Source organism: Equus asinus, chromosome 5 (assembly GCF_041296235.1).
Source record: "Equus asinus isolate D_3611 breed Donkey chromosome 5, EquAss-T2T_v2, whole genome shotgun sequence".
Classification (NCBI taxonomy): Eukaryota; Metazoa; Chordata; class Mammalia; order Perissodactyla; family Equidae; genus Equus; species Equus asinus.
In genome coordinates, this window is record NC_091794.1 from 11,436,143 (window position 1) to 11,454,584 (window position 18,442).

Consider the following 18,442-nt stretch of genomic DNA (forward strand, 5'->3'; position numbering starts at 1 on the left):
TAGTGGCACCTTCCATGTGGTATGTCACTTGGCCTTCAGTTGATGAAAACATGTCACTTACATAAGTCTGCCCCGTCCTTATTAATCTGGGACAAAATCGTACAACTTGATGCTAAACAAAGGCAACACTGGCATTGACATTGTGTAGCAGCTTTTCAAAGTGGTCATCCAGGAGAGACGAATATAGGTCATTTTATCACAAAATGAAAATAAAGTTCCTGAGTATCTTTTAGAAAACAAAGAATACAGCCTTGGACCAGTTGCCAGTGGGGGGTGGAGGGGAATGACAATGGCAAAAGAAGGCGGAAGGATGAACCCTGACAGTGACCGACCGTCTCAGGCTCCGCTCTCAGGGAAATAAAGGCGGGGCAGGGAGCAGGACTATGATTCAAGGGGAGGAAAACCAGGAACAAAGAAGATCAACCCAGCAGCGCATTATTGATTAGGTCACCACCTCTGGTGATTGTGTTCAGTCCTTTGGGACCTTCTAAGGAACATCAGGAAATGTGTGTCAGAACTGTTAGCATTTCTCCGTCCTCTCCAGCCCTCCCATGGACATTGCTGTCTCTGTGTTTCTGGATTGTGTGCCTGCATGACTGTGTGCCTGCAGAAGCATAGTGAGAGAATTCCTATGGCTCTCTCACTTCCTGCTTCAGAACCCTCTAGCAATGGTCTAGTCTCAGGGCAGGGCGCCCCGGGCTGCCTCTGCAGTGAGCTGGCTGAAGCCTTTGCAGAGCTGGTTGCTGCAGCATGGCCAGGATAAGAGGTTTACTAACTGGATTAATGTCATGCCCAACAGGTGTCTCGATAGGCTACTATGTGCAGAGTGAGGGAGAGCCAGAGAGAAGTGAAATGGTTTGATCTGGTGTAAGATCTGGCTGTTTGTCACATAGAAACTGATCTCTGTGACCTTGGGCAAGTCAGTCCTAATTTTCTAGTGCAAAATTGAAGGTGAAGGTGTTTAAGAATTGACCTCCCATCATGCCCCTTTTCAGGGTTAAAATGACTTCATGAGCACCCCTCCCTTTTCTGCTCAGGCCCCAACTAAATCTTGCTTAATCTGCAAGGCACACTTCACAGAGGAGGTATCACTTTCTCTTCTGCATGTCCCTTGTTCCTAGCAGAAGTCAGGCACGTACCGTGTGTAGTGTAATTATATCCCTTCATTTCTGCTAGACTGGACTGCGTGGGACACTGATTTTTGTTTCTGTGCCCACAACACTAGCAAGTTGGCATTCAAACTGTTGTACTAACAAGTGCCTGTGAAAATACTTGATACAGAGAAAGAGATTAAGGGAGAAAAATGTAGAGGAGGTGGGAAACAGCAGGAGAACCGCATTCCCCTTCTTGTGAGCACCTACTCTTTTGCTACTAGGAGTAAAGCAAATCCGTAGCCCTGCTCTGTCTCTTTAAAGAAGGTTTTCTCCACTCCCACATCCTTTGGCTTGCCCTTTGTCATTGTGTGGATTCTTCCTGCTTTTGGATCTGTTCTTGGAAGTCATCATGTCTCAATTTTAAATAGGAAGAGGATATTGTTGGGCGTGAGGGAAGTTGGCGGGAGAAGGGGAGAAGCTTGCCCTGGTTCCAGATGCCCCAGGGATGGGCCTGAGGTACCCACAGCTTCTCTCCCCATGTCCCTTGTCAGAAGGAAATCTGGAAAGACAACAGAAGGTAAGGAGAGGGCAGTGGAATGTGAAAAAATTTTGTGTACTTGCTATAGAGCTGAGCATTTTACTTCATGAGGTTATTGTGAGGGCTAAAGAGACTATTTGAATCCACTGTTACCCCCAACCTCCATTTTACAGGTGAGGAAAAAGCCAAAAGACTGTCATATTATCAAAGTCATGTCACTAGTAAATTTTGGAGCTGGAAGTAAAAGACCAGGCCTGACTCCAGAGCATGTGCTCTCACCTTCCTCCTGCTAAGACACCTACTTGTATTGACATCAAGGCTCAGGTGTGCCCATGATAAAAGGAGCCTGCCACTCTGAGCTGGGACTTTTCTCCCTACTCATCTGAATACCGAGGTGGCTGTGCCTATGAAGAAAGACGCCAGGCTCTAGGCCAAAACTTCTTTTCAGCTCTTCAGAAGAACAAATGCCCTTATTTTCCAAGATTCGTTGAAAATGGTGCTTTTGTACTCATGTTAAGCCTTTCATCAGAGGCTCTCACCCTTGTAGAATTCAATTCAATTCAAGGTGGCGCATCGAGCATGTGCCAGGGGTACATTCTCTTGCTCCCCGACCTCGGAAGAGCCTTGAGTTCAGAATTGAGCCCTGCATGTTTCCTAAAAGTGCTGTGCACACTGATTGAGTGTAGTCAGGGGCTCTGGAGACAAAAAGGTTGGCAATTTGAGAATCTTCAGATATGACAGAGAATGTGACCTCCTGTTACACAGAATGGGGGTAATAGGCTCTTGGAGCTTAAGCACGTGCCCAGGGTACCTGTCACTGTGCTTCCTTAGGGCTGTTAACCTCTCCTTTGCCACTTGACTCTTCTTCAGTTGATCCTCCCAGCTAGTCAGTGGTCCCTGCTCTCCCTCTGTGTGGGCTGAGGCAAGTCTCCTGACTTCTGCTACAGTTTATCTGTCACGTGGGAGGCTCAGGCTGGCTAGCACTCCAAGAGGCTTTCTACTTTGGATTCTAATCTGTTTGGGTAAGCGAGCTATAAGATCAACTACAATGATTTATCTTATGACACAAACTTTCTCTTCTGGAAACTCAGGGGGTTCGCCTGAGATAATGAAGCTCTGCCAGACACTACAGGTGATGTATGCCTTAGATGAGTAATTAAGACAATTATGGATTATTAGCCTATGTATATTTTGTGTTAAATCCTTTTTATTAGAAAATAATGCAGAATTAGAAGTTTAATTGATATTTGGCCCAGTTTTAAGACTATTTACAAAACTAGAGATAGCTTGTCTGATCATTTGGAATGTCAAGAGCAGACCTACATAAGCTTGTTTTCATGGGAAAAAAGAGTTTTGATGCTTCTTCAAAATCTTTGGAAAGTACGTCAGCTGGCAGCTGGCTTTTCTTGATATTTTAAAAGGGCACATAATAAGCATAACTAGAAGTAAATGTGACAGTTTTCTTAAAATTGTTTGTTTTTAAAACTAGAATGCTATACCTTGCATTTTCTTTTCTCTTGATTTTCAAATATCTATTTGTCCCTTAAAACTACTTCCATTCAAAAGATCTATTTGTGTGGTTTGCATGTGGTTGATGTTTATTTGGGTAATCTCAGGTAGCAGGAGAGGAATATATTTAATCATCTAACCTTTCGAATAGGGAACATTTGAAATGTCAGCATTTTATTTCAGGAGCAGGTGAGCTATTGCACTACACGGCTTTTATTTATTTATTTACACCCTCGTCTTTCTGAGAAGGAGTTTGAAACAGCTTAGAACAGCTTATAAGAAAGGGTAGAATAACAAGGAAAAAATGTGACAGAGGAAATAGAGTAAATATTCCAATCAGAAGAGTCAACATAGTTGCTGTGATGGAATATAAACCTGCGTCTAAAATTCTTGAAAACGAGGCAAGGCAAGGAACAAATTATATAATCTTTAATATTCAAAAGAAGGGAGCAGGTTCAAAACTCAGATCTCTTACAGAGCATGTTATGTAAAGGATGTTGGTTTAATCCATTCCACAAATATTTAAGCACCTGTTATGTAGCCAGATCTGTGTCAGGTGCTGGAGACAAAACTATATAGCTAAGAGTACTTTTCTTGTGAAGCTCACTCTACAGGTACAATAACTGTTAAACCAATTCTACTTTTCTTTTGCATCAGTTAGTGAAACCGTAACAATTCCTAAATTCACTTGAATGTCTCTGGCTTAGAATCCATCCCTGACTCCCCAGTCTGAGACCTGAATGACGACGACGAGGCAACAAGCAGGTTAAGAGAATGGAGGAGAGGTGCCTGGGTGGACTGGAGAGCCTGGAGGGAGCGGGGTGCTGGGAGGGGAGCCGTGCAGAGGAGACTGGAGGGGCAGGCGGAGAGGACCACACCAGCAATTCCCCAACACAGTGAGAGTCTTTACTTTATCAAAGTAAAAATATGCGTCTAAGTAGACAGTTTTGTTTCCTGAGAAATGCTGGCCTTTTATTTTAAAATTACTATGCTCAGTAAATTACATACTTTAAGTCATCTTAATTTTTTCAGATAAAACTTGGCAACTCTATATCAGTTCCCAAAAAAAACCTTCGGTTTTTTTTTTTTTTGGTGAGGAAGAATAGCCCCAAGCTAATATATGCTGCCAATCCTCCTCTTTTTGCCCAGGAGGATGGGCCCTGAGCTAACATCCGTGCCCATCTTCCTCTACTTTATATGTGGGACGCCTGCCACAGCTTGGCTTGCCAAGCGGTTCATAGGTCTGCAACGGGCATGCCAACCCACAAACCCCAGGCCACCTAAGCTGAGTGCCCGAACTTAACCATTACATTGCCACGGTGCCAGCACTGTGTTTTTTTGTTTTTTTTTTTTAATTTAACTGCTCCACGAAATCCAAAAAGCTGGGGCACAGGACCCTTAACAAATATGGCTGGAGAGACATGAGGATAATAAAGGTTTAGAATTGAGGCATGATTTAGTGACAGGATTTCCTCCTGGGAATAAGGTAATGTCCTGTACACACATAAGCCATGGCTCTCCTGGACAATTATTCGGATTGAACAATGTGCTAGGGCACCAGCTTGTGTGATGAGTGGGGATTGAAATCCAGTCCTCATCCCTCTCATCAAATCACGTACCCTGGTGTTGAGCGGGCTCTGCCTAGAAGTGGAGCCTTTTTTTCAAGTAGGGAGACACTGTAGCCAGTGGCAACAGACGTCACCTCTCAGTGATCTGGCTTGATCCAAGCACAGAGCCAGCAAGTCTGCAGGAGTGGATCTATGGCATGCGGTTAGGATCTCTGTGACATCCTTTCAGCTGGTACATTTTTTAATGGCTACAATCGTTCCCCAATTACCTTCTTGTAAGGGTCTAAAGTGCTGGCTGCTGCTAATTAACGATGGGTCTGTATGTTTTAGAAATCAAGCTGGCAAATGGAAGTGTGAGTAGTATGAGTAGGCTAGAAGGGCATATCTTCCTGTCCTAGCTATTGAGGTAGGAACCTCTTATTTTACATAATAGTGTATAAGTTTACTGATAGACTCCTGAGGACTCCTGTCCGTGGCAGGCTGAGGGAGACTATGATCCAGGGAGATTGCTTCTTGAGAAAAGTATTAGCTTTAACTATAGTTAATTTTGAATTTGGTCTTTATTGGAGCAATATTTTTCTGGAGAACTCAATATAAAACAAAGTAGAGATGGATCTGGCCAAAGGCTTTCCCAAGGACGGTATAGCCAGTCGTCCTCAGCAACATGGAAGAAAACAGCTAAAAAGTCTACTTTGAATAACAGTCTCCTACATGCGCCTCCCAGGATGAACTGGCTGCAAACGCACCTGTGGGTTACCGGGTACATCCACCTTTTTCTATGGAGTTCTTTTATAATTGACCAACTGTGTTGGAAACTGCTGAAAACAATGACTTGACAGCTAATTCCTGGCCATAAGCAATTGCCCAAATTATTCCTTTTTTTCCAACATCTTTTTCTTTATATTATATTAATTCATGTTCATTGTAGGAAAGTTAGAAAATACAGATCAGAAAAAAAATTATCCGTAACTTTATCCTGTAAAGAAACAGTACTAACATTTTAGTCAGGCTGTCAAGTATTTTCTACCCACACATATTTTGTGTCTGTGTATATTTCTAACTAAGATATCAGTTGTGGTGACCCTGCCTCTTACGATGTACCTCAGATCAGCTTGTCCTCCCTCCCAACCCCCTCGCCCCTCAGGCCCAAGTCTTGTGGGAAGTATAGTTCATGCCCTAAGATTTCTGGAATTTCTCAGGGACGTTGTCAACTTCGGTTATCATTTCTTTCTTCATCTTGTAGATAGTTCCCTATCTGCACTTGGCTTACAGCTCCTTTTCCTCGTTCTTCTCAAAACACATATAATGTCACTCACAAGACAGCACAGCATCCTTTGGCCTCTGAACACCTCATGACTCTTTCTCTGTTCCTTCGCTCTTTTCTTCTTCTTGTCTTCCCACATCCCAAATTCCTGTTTATTTCTTACTCACAGTGCCCTAGGAGAATGCCTTGATAAGATGGTTGCATAGGGGCTTTAGGACCCGAGGGCCTGGCTGCGAAGGAGGCAAAGTCCATAAAGGAATTCTAGTGGCAGCCAGTAAAATACTTAAAAAAAAAATCCCACCATATAATATAATTGGCTTTAAAACAAAGAATGGAACCATGCTATATTCACATTGAAACACACACTTTATATTGTTGAGAATAGATTTTCAGCAAATTTGGCCAGTTTGCAATCATCAGATCCTTTCCCCTAGTTTTCTGTTGTTGCCAATGATAGATTATTGGTGAGGGCACTCATAATCTCTCTTCTGGGTGGTTTGTCTTGGTCTGAATTCTGCCACGCGTACTACAGCAGCCGTGAAAATACTCAGGTGTCCTGCTGTGGGGAGTGTATTGACGGGCAGTGCCACCTGCTGGGCCTCTGCATCTACCACCTCACTTGCTCTGACATCATGCTTCCCATGGCTGCTCCCAGCTAATCATTGAGCACAGTTGGAGGTATTAATGCAGGCCCTTTGCTGTGACATGGGTGACTCCTTGGATGGGTGACTTTGGCGTAAGAATTCCCCATCAAACTGGCTAAAACTTTCTTGGAACCCCACCATAATCTGAAACTCTTTTCACCCAATCTTCCTTCCTTCTCTGTCTCCTTCACAAGGGTCAGAACTTCATCATAGTCTGAAGGTACGCCCTGCCTTCTCCAGCTCTCTTCTCTTTTCTTTCTTGGGTCTGTCTCTCAATAAATCTCCTGCCATACTCCTGTCCTGATATCTGCTTCTCATAAGTGCCCCAAATAATACATACATTTAGCAAGTGACCAATAAGAGCCATAAAACCCGTTTGTGCAAGTTTAGTGAAGTACCAGAGCTCTTGTCCTGCAGATTCTCAAAGTTCCTTGCATGACAAGTTTTCTAGAAGCAGACACAGAAATAGTCTAGTGCTAACTACTCTTGTAGGTAGAGGCTTCTATTGGACTCCTGTCCATGCATGAGAAGATGCGCTTGTACTCTTTGCCAGTGAATAATATGTTGAGCATCTCTAATGCTAATTAACAAGTCCCCCAGGGCTGATGGAGTTGGTTATCACTGAAGCACTTGCAGTAGCAGCTTCTAAAGCACAGACACCTGGAGTGCATGCAGTGAACAGGTTCTTCAAATAGTAACTAATCATCCCTGGGGAGTAGATTAAAACTAGTGCATACGCACTTCAGCTGGTCCATACGTAAGTATTTCAAAGGAAATTACGGCGTAATGTGAACTTTACCCATGTCAGTAAATGCATCGTGTCTGATGACTGCATAATGGTCAACTGCATGAAAATCCCACTTATTTTAGTCAATTCTGCAAGAGTGGATATTTTGAGTTCCTAATTTTCAACTGTTAGTTTTTGATTTAGCAAAGCTTTTCTGTATACTTTGGGCGTTGTCCAACTTTTCATAGAATATTTTTTAGAAGTAAAATTTTTGGATCAAAAAGCATGCCCAATTTTAAGGTTTTTCATATTTACTGCCAAAAAGTCATCCAGGAAGCTTGTTCCAATTTACAGTCCAACCGTTACAGTACGAGTAGTCGTATTTCTTTTTCCTTTATTTTCTGCATGTGAAATTATGTGTAAGATGTAAATATTTAATCCAAAAAAACAATTTAAAAAATCTTTGAGGGTCTGGCCCCATGGCCGAGTGGTTAAGTTCGCGTGCTCCACTGCAGGCGGCCCAGTGTTTCGTTGGTTCGAATCCTGGGCACGGACATGGCACTACTCATCAGACCATGCTGAGGAAGCATCCCACATGCCACAACTAGAAGGACCCACAGCGAAGAATATACAACTATGTACTGGGGGGCTTTGGGGAGAAAAAGGCAAAATAAAATCTTTAAAATAAAATATTTATAAAAAAATCTTTGAATCTTCTACCCAGATTATGAAGTAAAACTTAAAATCCTCCTGTGTTTGCTGCTTTTCAACATTCCTTTCTGTGCCACCCCCCCACCCCCCATCCTCAGTGTGGGAAATACAGTGGTCCCTGGGTCTTAGGCTGCTGCTTCTGGGGAGTTTACAGGATTACCTTCTGAGGTAGTCAGTGGAGAGCCCTTGTTGAGTTCTGGGAAATCTGAGGCTCACCACAGTCTATGAATTTGGAAGAGCCATAGTGTAAAACAGGTACCAAACATATGATCGGTGGCAGCGAAGTGAACTTCCCTGGGTTCCTTGCTTCTGAGCTCACTATCGCCTTGTTCCAGCTCTCAGAGCTAAATCAAAGCAGAAAGCTTTTGTGGATGAAATAAATGTCCACAGACAATTTAGGCGGCAAGACCTGGAAGAAAGAGCAGGAAACATCAGGAAATTGTCAAGATCACCACGTTCTTGTCTGGGCCAGGCTTTCCAGGGCGTTCCTGGTGTTAAAAAGAAGAAGACTGTACCAAAGCAGTGAGGATCACGGTCATACATCCTGCAGCTTGTCTGTCTAGACTCCCGTGTCCATCCAATCTAGTCTCTTTTCCAGCTCGCATCTTGGGATGTCTGTTCACTATCCTCCCAGGAACGCTTCATCCCTTTCCTGTTTGGAACTCAACGTTTCCTGTACTATGTCTTTCTTTTTCTTGGTTTATACTTTCATCTTGGTAGAGCACATTTTCGGTAGCTTCTTGAGAAAAGGGATGGGTAGTAAATTTATGTTTTTGAGACCACGAATGTCTGAAAATCTCATTCTACCCTCACAAAGTTTGAGAGTTTGACTATATCATAGGTTACAAGTCATTTTCCTTTAGAATTCTGAACATCACTCCAGTTTCCTCTTGTGGTTTGTGGTGACGCTGTTGCAAAGTCTGAGGCCACTATATTCCTGATCCTTTCTGATCTGCTTTTTCTTCCTGGAAGCTGGTAGAATCTTCTTTTGCTCCAGTGTTCTGAAATTCCAAATGTCTCTGTGTAGATATTTTCTTCTACTACTTCTATTCAGTAAGCTTTTTTCAGAAATGGCAGTTCCCCTCCTATTGTTCTAGGAAATTTTCTTGAACAATTGTATTTTGTTTTCTGTTCTGTTTCCTCTTTTCTCTTTTTGTCCCCCCAGATTTTCTGGGGTTGTCATCCAATTTTCGTATCTCTTTTTCTCCCATTTTTGGTCTTTTTGTCTTTCTGCTCTACTTTCTAGGAGACTTCTTCTGCTTTATCTTCTAACTCTCTAATGACTTCACTTCTACTGTTGTGTTCTCAATTCCAAGCTTTCTTTTCTCTCTTAATTTTTTATGGCATCTTGTTCCTCTTTTATGGATGCAGCATTTTCTTATTCTCTGAGGAGAGTAATAACTTTATTTCATTTGGTTTTGTTGATTCTTTCCACCCTGCATTATTTATTTACTCCAAAATGCCTTTTTGCGAGGAAGATCAGGTTTTTTTATTTCTATCTTCCGTGAGAGGAGCTTTCCTCAGATATTTGCTAATACCTGAATGTCTGCTTAATATTAGGGATGGGGGATCTAAAAAAGCTCGTCAGAGCCCCTGAGAGCTTGAACTACAGGCCATGCCTATCAACTGGGTTCATTGTGGAATGATTTCGATTGGGAGGATGTCTGTATTCAGAACTAAGTATACATTTGACCATTTAATCCTAAACCTTATCCTAACTCTAATCTATACCAGGATCATCAGCCCAGGCATCTGGCTTTTAGTTTCTCCAGAGAACAAGCTTCCAGATTTTTCTAAGAATTGAGAGGGGCAATTGCTCAGTGAAGTGAAGTGGAGGAGGAGATCTGAAAGTTTTAACTTCTTAAATAGTGTAATCGGATCTGACTCCATTTTTTAAATTTTTGACTGCTGAAGCTTTCAAACCCCAGTTTATTCCTTCCCCTTCTGCCCCCTCTTTGGGCAAGCTGATAAGAAAGCCAGGGCACTCCTTCCTTTGGCTCCAGAGAGAAATTCAAACTACTCCAAGACTGAATTCTTCCGTAGTCCAACCCCCTAACCATAGTAAAAACCAGGGTCACTTTCTCTCACTCTCTTCTAAGATACTCAAGCCAATTCCAGACCAGCTTGGGTGCCATCCCGCTCTGCCCTGAAATTTCCATGATGTGAGAAATACCATTTTTTCTTACCTCTTAATATGTCCATGGTGTCATCATTCTAGACATTGTACCTTTTAATTAGGAGGATGTTTTAGTCTGCTTGTGCTGCTATGACAAATTACCCAGACTAGGTGATTTAAACAACAAACATTTATTTTTCATGATTATGGAGGCTGGGAATTCCAAGATCAAGGTGCTGGCAGGTCCATTATCTGGTGAGAGCCTGCTTCCTGGTTTGCAGATGGAGTCTTATCATATCTTCACATAGCGGAGAGCAGAAACCGAAGCAAGCATCTTCTTATAAGGACACTAATCTTATCATGAGGGCCCCGGCTCCCAATACCATCACTTTGGGTATTTGAGTTTCAACATATGAATTTTGGGGGGGACACAAACATTCAGTCCAGAACTGAGAGGGTCCAGCTCCCCTGCGTTGGATGGCTACAGGAGCTAGCTTTCACAGAAGATTTTCTTACTCTTCCTTTCACCAGCAGTTTCATAGGCAGTTCCTATGGCTTTTGAGCACCTTGTGGTGTAAATTGGTCAGCTCTCACACCTTCCTAGTACCAGCTAGAGATTAGTTTTCTTGGGTCTACCAAGTCAGTTACTAGTTGTCCATCTTTCTCTAGTTTCCAAAACTTTCTGACTTTTCCCTCTCTTGTTTTCCCTATTTGTATCTTTCTCTTTTTAAAAATTTCTTCCCTAAATCTTTGTTGACTTAAGAATGTAAGAAACAAAATTAGAAGCATGTGTTCAAGTTGCTGTCTTAACCCAGAAATCCTGGGGGGCTCACTTCTTCACACCTGTTGACAATTGGTGTTATCTTCACATATTTATAAATTCCTGAAATGTGTCTAATTGCTCTGACAACTCAGTTATCCATATTATTAAATTCTCATCTGGTCCGCTGTTCATGTGACTGAAAGCCTAACGTACAATTTCATGATTTATGGCAGATTCTTGACTTCGGTCATTCAGTTTACCCCAAGTTTGCTTCCTATTTTTTTAGTAACACTCCATTGCAATGCAGATGGAAGGCCTCTACCAACATTCTAGAAACAAGTTGAAGTGAAAATGAATTATCTATACCCATCTCTACTCCATTTGTGTGAAGGAAATGGAAAAATAATCAATTCATGGGTGTCCGTTTAATATAAAAGCCACTTTTCTTCCCTTCTTGGTTATGAAAATTTGATCCATCTTTTGAACGAATTTAGCCATGATTTAAAATTCTTGGTTATACATGCCAGATTTAAATTAAGATTTCAAAATGCAGTTGTTCATTTGAAAATAATGATTTCATCAAACGGTAACCCTATTTTGTTCTCAAAGTTGATTAGCTTGGTGAAATTTCTTTTTATTAAAAAACATAACTCAAAAGTTATTTTCAAAGTAAAAGCATATAGATGAAAATCAGCCCCTCCCTTCCATAAACTGTACCGGAGTCCCAGTCTCTCCTCTTTGAGGCCGCAGGCCAGATTAAATTCATTACGTATATCTTGAAAAATGATCTGTGTAAATATAAGTGTGTATATAAATATGTGAGCTTTTTTATGCTAATAAGACCATACTATTTCTGCTGTTCTGTATCTTATTTTATTTAACCATGTATTTCTAAAGATTATGCCATATTAGCACATTATATCTCTTTTATATTTTTATTACTTTTTGTGGAAATAGAATAAATACAGAGAAGTTCACAAAATACATATAGTTAAATGAATCAGCACAAACCAAAGCCCATCAGGTAACTATCACCTGGTTAGCCAAGCCATAGAAAACTCCAAACCTTTCACGTCCCCTCCATGTCACTACCATCCCTCTCTCAGAGGAAACCTCTTCTGAACTTTTATGATATTCCTTTCCTGCTTTTCTTTAATTTTACTACCTAAGTGTGCATCCTTAAAGCTTATAGTTTAGTTTTGCCTGTTTGGAATTTTTTGCCTGAGTTAGGATTTTAGGCAACTGGACTCATGCAGCATGAATTGTTTCTGTTTGGCTTTCTCAGGGCTTTCTATTTGTCCCATTCATTTTATGTTGTTTTTCCTCCAAAATTTCCTTCTTTCTGGCCTTTACTGCTGTAAGGGCACTAGCCTACGTGGCCTTTAAACCACGTATCCTTGAGGCTTCTTGTATGGGCTGCCGCCAGCACTCATGGTAGTAACAGTCCTGGGCTTGGCCAAACCAGCTGTTTCTTGTGAGATGATTAGCGCGAAGACCATCTCGGTCTCGGGGAACACGGAGGCCTTCATGGGTGGTGGGGCGGGGGTGGTCCTTGGAATGCAGGCCACACATAGACCATTCCTCTTGGCAAGCACGAAGCCTTCATTCCTCTGCCTACTTAAGCAAGCTTCTCTCAGGTCGGCAGTGGGTGGTGCACATTTCCTGTCCAGCCAACCCCCACTGGACCTTCCTGTAAGTAACTCCCCAACAAATCCATGTCTCATTCGATGTCGCTGGGTCTCGTCTTTGGTCTCTCAGCAACCTATCCCACCCTGCTCACCCAACTGGGTGTATAACACGAAACAACTACAAATTTATTATTCTATTTTTTTCGCTTACTACCTTGTAAGTTACACAATCTTTTGCAGTTCTTTTACTGGTTAGCCATGAGATTACGACATTCTTTTTTGGTTCTCAAAACCTTGTATTAACTGGAGTATATTCTCTTCATGGGCAATGCAAGGACCTGAGACTCCTTTTTAGATATCTCAACTCTTTTAGCCTCCTCTAAACTTTTGAAGCCATTATTGTTATGTCCTGTAATTCTGTCTATATTTTAAACATTATTATTATTATATCATCATCATTAGTCTACTTGTTTAAATTTGCCCCATATTCACCTTTTCCTTGCTCTTCATTCCTTCCTGAATCTGAGCTTCTACCTGGTGTCATTTTCCTTCTGCCTGCAAAAACACGCCATTAATGTTTTTTCTTTTTTTTTGCTGAGCAAGATTCACCCTGAGCTAGCATCTGTTACCAATCTTCCTCTTTTTTTTGCTTGAGGAAGATTAACCCTGAGCTAAACATCTGTTCCAATCTTTGTTTTTTATGTGGGACACCACCACAGCATGGCTGACAAGTGGTGCAGGTCCACACCTGGGATCCAAACCCACAAACCCAGCCACCAAAGTGGAGCACACCAAACTCAACTACTACGCCCTGGGATTGGCTCCCTTTTAGTGTTTTTTCAGTGTAGATCTACTGGTTACAAATCCTGTTTTGTGTGCCTTAAAATTGTTTATTTCACTTTATTCTTGAAATACGCTTTTGCTAAACTTACAATTCTATGTTAGGAGTTATTTTTTCTTCTTAGCACTTTGAAGATATTATTTTCTTGTCTTCTGGTCTCTATTAACTCTGTTTAAAAGTCAGTTACATGCCTTATTGTGGTTCTTTGGAAGGTAATCTGCCTTCTTTGTTACTTCTGACTGCTTTAAGATTTTCTTTTTCTTTGGTTTTTAACATTTTACTCTAGGGTACCTGGTTATTTTCTCTTTCTTCTACTTAGAGTTTTTTTGGCTCCTTAAATCTGTAAATTAATGTCCTTCAGTTTTGGAAAATTCCTATCCATTATTTCTTCAAATAATTCTTCTTACTCACTCTCCCTCTTTTTCCCCCCTAGAATTAACTTATATAGCACTTTCTTACAGTATCTTCTGTTTCTTACCTACATCTCTAATGTTTCCAATCTTTTGTTTCTCTTTGGTCATTCGGGATAGTTCTTTCTAACCAATCAATATTCTGTGCTACTAATTCTCTTTGACTATCTGAACTTTGTTAAATCAATTATTAAATTGTTGGGGACTTTAATTGTTATTTTCCAGTTCTTGTAGTTTCTGTTTGCTACTTTATTATGGTTTTCAGTTTCTACCAAAATTCTCTACCTTGTCCCATTGAACAAAGTAAGTATGGTTATTTTGCCTCTATGTCTAAAACTCCAACATCTGAAGTGCTTGTGAGTTTTATTTTCAGTTATTTGTCTGTACAATTGTTCATCTTGTCTCTGAGTGTCTGGTTATTTTTTTATTGTGCGCCAGACATTGCATTTGCAAAAATGTTGTAGTAATAATTTTCAGCTTGGGATAATATCTTCTTGCAAAGAGGATTTATGTTTTATTTGTTTTAGTCATATGAGGTAATAATACTCTGGGATCACCTTAATCTGATTTCATCCACACAGCATGTAGAAGAGTACTAATGCTACACAAGATGTTATGGTGATACCTCTTTCAAATGATGCTAAAATACCTCCTATGGTAAGTGGGGAGATAGACAATCAGATTTCAATATGATCTGTGCTGGTTATTTATTTAATACTTACTGTATACCAAGTAGTATTTTAAGTGCTTTCCAAATATCATTAAGATAATTCTTATAACAATGATTCTGAGGTGGACATTACTACTATCCCTAAGTTATAGATATAAAATTGAGGCAGAGAGGAGTTGGGTAAGTTGGCCAATGATACATGGCTTTAAATGGAAAAGCTGAGCTTTGAATCCAAGTAATCTGGTTTCAGAGTCTCTGATCCAAATCAATATGGTAGAGAGAGAACATTCTTTAGGGGAAACACACACAGGTTATTGTTTATGCCAATCCCTCTGAGCTCCCTTAGCTCAGTTCCTGGCTGCCTAATGTGTTGAAAGGGTAAACAACATTAACAAGATTACTTAAGATTTTTCTAGGGGCAAATTTTGTAAATTGTTACCAGGCTAACTTAAAGAAATTGATTTGGTAAGAGATAATGCTATTAGGTGAACTTAGACTTTGAGTACTATGTTATTCTGGAAATGGTAACGTTTGGACTCTTGGGGAAGGACAGTTAGGAATGGTACTCTTGACTTTGTCTACTGATTATGAATTTAAGAATGCATTATCTAACTATCATTTTGGCAGTAGTGCAAGGTATTTAGGGGGAAATCGCAATGGGATTATTATATGGGGGAGGTGACTTACTGAAAGAGATTTCAATTTGTGTCAACTCACTGCTGTGGTTCGAAATTGGAAGGAAGCAGAATGTGGGCTGTGTGGGGTCTCTACATGCTCCTTTGCACTGAGAACAGCGAGTCTGGAGAGACTGCACCTTAGAACTCAGAATTTTTGCTTGATTCATGTGTGGGATTTTGTTTATTGTGTTTCTTTTCACAATGACTGCTCAGGCTGCTTCAGCATGAACAGTTGGCTCAGTACCCAGAGAGTGTTTGATTAGCTAAGTTAGGAAGCAAAATGCCATACACTATAGAGGAAATTTACCCTAGAATAAATGTAGATCATTTAGTCAAAGTGCTATATTCTCAGCATGCTAAAGCTTCCCTGGGAGAAAATGCCACAGGAGCTTTCTTAGAAACACAAGTAAATAGAACCTGTTTTTGAGGGAACCTGGAAAGCATGACCTAACACATGATTCAGGATCAGCCAACATGAGCTTGGAGGGAAAGATGCCATAAAAAGAGAAAATAGCCAGAGTGAGCCGTGAAGGTAATCCTACAGAGAGCTTTAATGAGTCAGAACTGCTGGTTGCAAGTGACAGAAACTAGGTTCAAATCAGCTTAGTCACCGTCATTGAGAGATGGGAAAGAGGAACAAATTACTCTTTGGCTGACTATATTGCCTATCAGTATAAATTTGCACTTGTTGGAGATGGAGAGAGGGAGCAAATGTTTTCAACAGACCTAAACATGCTTTGGAGGACTCTGACGTAAGGAGGAAAAACGAGGAATGCACTGGTTCATGAGACTGGAACAACAGGCAGGGCCCTGATCACCCCTGACTGGATCCAGAGGCTAAAAAGTACCACTGCTGCTCCCCCATCATCCAACCTAGCTTTGCTCTCCGCTCCTCTCTTTGCGGGCTTGTTAACTCCTACTGCGGTTTTGCTTCTCCCATGTTGTTAGGGAAGAGGGACACAGGTACCTTTCCCTCTTCCTAGATTAGTCAGGCCTGGGACAGGTGTAGTATTAGTTATCTGCTGCTGCATAACAAATCATCCCACACTCAGCAGTTTACAACAACAAACATTTATCATCTCACCCAGTTGCTGAGGGTCAGGAATCTGGAAGCGGCTTAGCTGGATGGTTCTGGCTCAGGGTCTCTCATGGCATTGCAGTTAAGGTGTTGGCCAGGGCCGCAGTCATGTAGAGGGGCTGTGGAAACTGCTTCCAAGCTCATTCATGTGGTTGTTGGTGGGAGGCTTCAGTTCCTTGCCACGTGGATCTCTCCACAAGGCTGCTCACACAGCATGGCAGCTGGTTTCCCCCAGAGTGAGTGATCAGAGTGGGAGAAACCAAAACGGAAGCCACACTGTCTTTTATAACCTAACCTCAGAGGTAACATCATTTCCACTGTATTCTCGTGGTCACACAGACCAACCCTGGCACAGTCTGGGAGCACTACACAAGGGTCTGCATACCAAGAAGTAGAATGACCATTGAGGGCCTTCTTAGAGGCTGCCTACCACAGGTACTGTACTAGGCAGAACTCAAACCTGACCCCAGGATTCTTGCTTCCTGGTGTACGCACTCTGTATAATTCCCTTCTCTTGAGTGTGGGCTGAGCCTGTGGATATGATTGGGTAGTCATGGCCTTGATTAGAATACATTATATGACAAAGGTGAAGGGATTTTGCAGCTGTCATTAAGGTCCCCTATCAGTTGATTTTGAGGTAACCAAAAGGAAGATTATTCTGGGTGGGCTTGACCTAAGCAGTGAGTCCTTTACCAGAGGGTCAGAGACCTGAAGCAACTCTCCTGTTGGCCTTGAAGAAGCCAGGAACCATGCTTGCTCCATGTTGTGAAGAAGGCCGTGTGCCACAATGGTGGTGGGCCTCTAGTTGCTGGGGCCCCAGCCCTACGGCTGCATGGAACCGGATTGCGCTAACAGTCAGTGAGCTTGGAAGGGGACTTGAGGCCTCAGATGAGATAGCAGCCCTGGCTGACACCTTGGCTGCAGGCTGGAGAAACCCAGAGCATAAGATGCAGTGAAGCTGTGCCTGGAACTCCTGACCCACAGAGAGTATGAGATGATAAATGTGTGTTGTTTTCAGCTGTTAAATTTATGGCAGTTTGTTATGCAGCATGGAAGACTAATATAGGGGCCCGCCTGTGAAAGGGGAGGGCTAAGTGTGTGCCATCTCTGTCAATCTCTCCTCATATTGTGAATTAGGAGGAAGATCCCCAAGGAAAGAAAAGTGCTGTTAGAGAAACGAGGGGATGGTAAAGACTGCTAGGCAAACCAAACTTGCTGTCCTAGTTTATTATAATATTTCAAACCTGGGGACTCTAGCCATTTCAAAGATCTGAATCACCAAGCAAACAATATTCTCACTAATGTCCAAAATCTTGTTCTCAAAATGTTGTCTGTGTATGACCTGTAATGCAACTCTCTGGAGTGTGTGGAAATAAAGGCTCCCAGGCCTCACTCCAGATGTATTGTCTCAGTCTCTATGGGGTATAGCTTAGGGCGATGCATTATCCTTATCTCATTTCATAGAATTTTTTATTTTGAAGATTTTCAAAATCAGAAGAAGGTTGAAGGGAACAGTACGATAAACACCGGTATGCCTTTCACCAAGAATCATCAACTGTTAAGATTTTACCCAATTTCCTTTATTTCTCATATACGTATTTATATATAATTTTATTGCTGAACCATCTGAAAGTAAGTTACAAGCGTTATGACACTTTACCGCTAAACCCTTTGGTACCTATCTCCTACTAATGAAGTCTCCGCATATAGCCACACACCCTTATCACACTGAAGAAATGAAACGTTGATATATTATCTAATATATGGTCCATTTTGTCCAGTAGTCCTCAAAATGCCCTTTAGATGATTGCTTCTTAAAATCTGATCCATAAACCAGCAGCTTAGACATCACTGTATTGTGATAAGAATCCGGTGACTCATATGCGCATCCATTTGAGAAGCCCTGTAGTAAGTTTTTGATCAAAGACTTAATCAAGGATCCCATTGCATTTTGGTTATCAATGTTTTCTTTACTTTCTGGCATCTTTAAACTAGAATAGTCTGTGTTTTTTTCTATTTTTCTATTTTCTCCTTTTGCTCTCTTTTTACTTACCTCCCTTCCCTCTATCTACCCTGGCAAAAATTACGGAAATTTAAAAACCTTTCTGTGCTTTTGAATCTAACCACAGAAGTCTGTGTAAGGGCTTAATGAGAGAGACAAGCAGGATGTCAAGGAGTATGTTAGCAAGTCACATCACTAGGAG

General features: G+C 41.5%; 1 protein-coding gene across 27 annotated transcripts in view; it reads left to right on the forward strand.

Moving 5' to 3' along the window:
• HHLA2 (HHLA2 member of B7 family) overlaps window positions 1-18,442 on the forward strand; it is a 78,969-nt gene that overhangs the window by 23,709 nt on the left and 36,818 nt on the right. For 6 of the 27 annotated variants that reach the window (XM_070508728.1, XM_070508736.1, XM_070508725.1 and 3 more), the window contains one exon: window positions 14,395-14,470. The exons of 17 other annotated variants lie outside the window; for them this stretch is intronic. Coding sequence is in view for 1 of the 10 variants with exons in the window: in XM_070508743.1 (XP_070364844.1) it covers window positions 1,632-1,671 (40 nt within the window). In the remaining 9 variants the exon portion in view is untranslated. Of the gene's footprint in view, window positions 1-1,524; window positions 1,672-2,640; window positions 2,765-14,394; window positions 14,471-18,442 lie in introns of those variants that run through there. 4 more of the 27 variants (XM_070508743.1, XM_070508741.1, XM_070508738.1 and 1 more) reach the window with 4 other exon arrangements.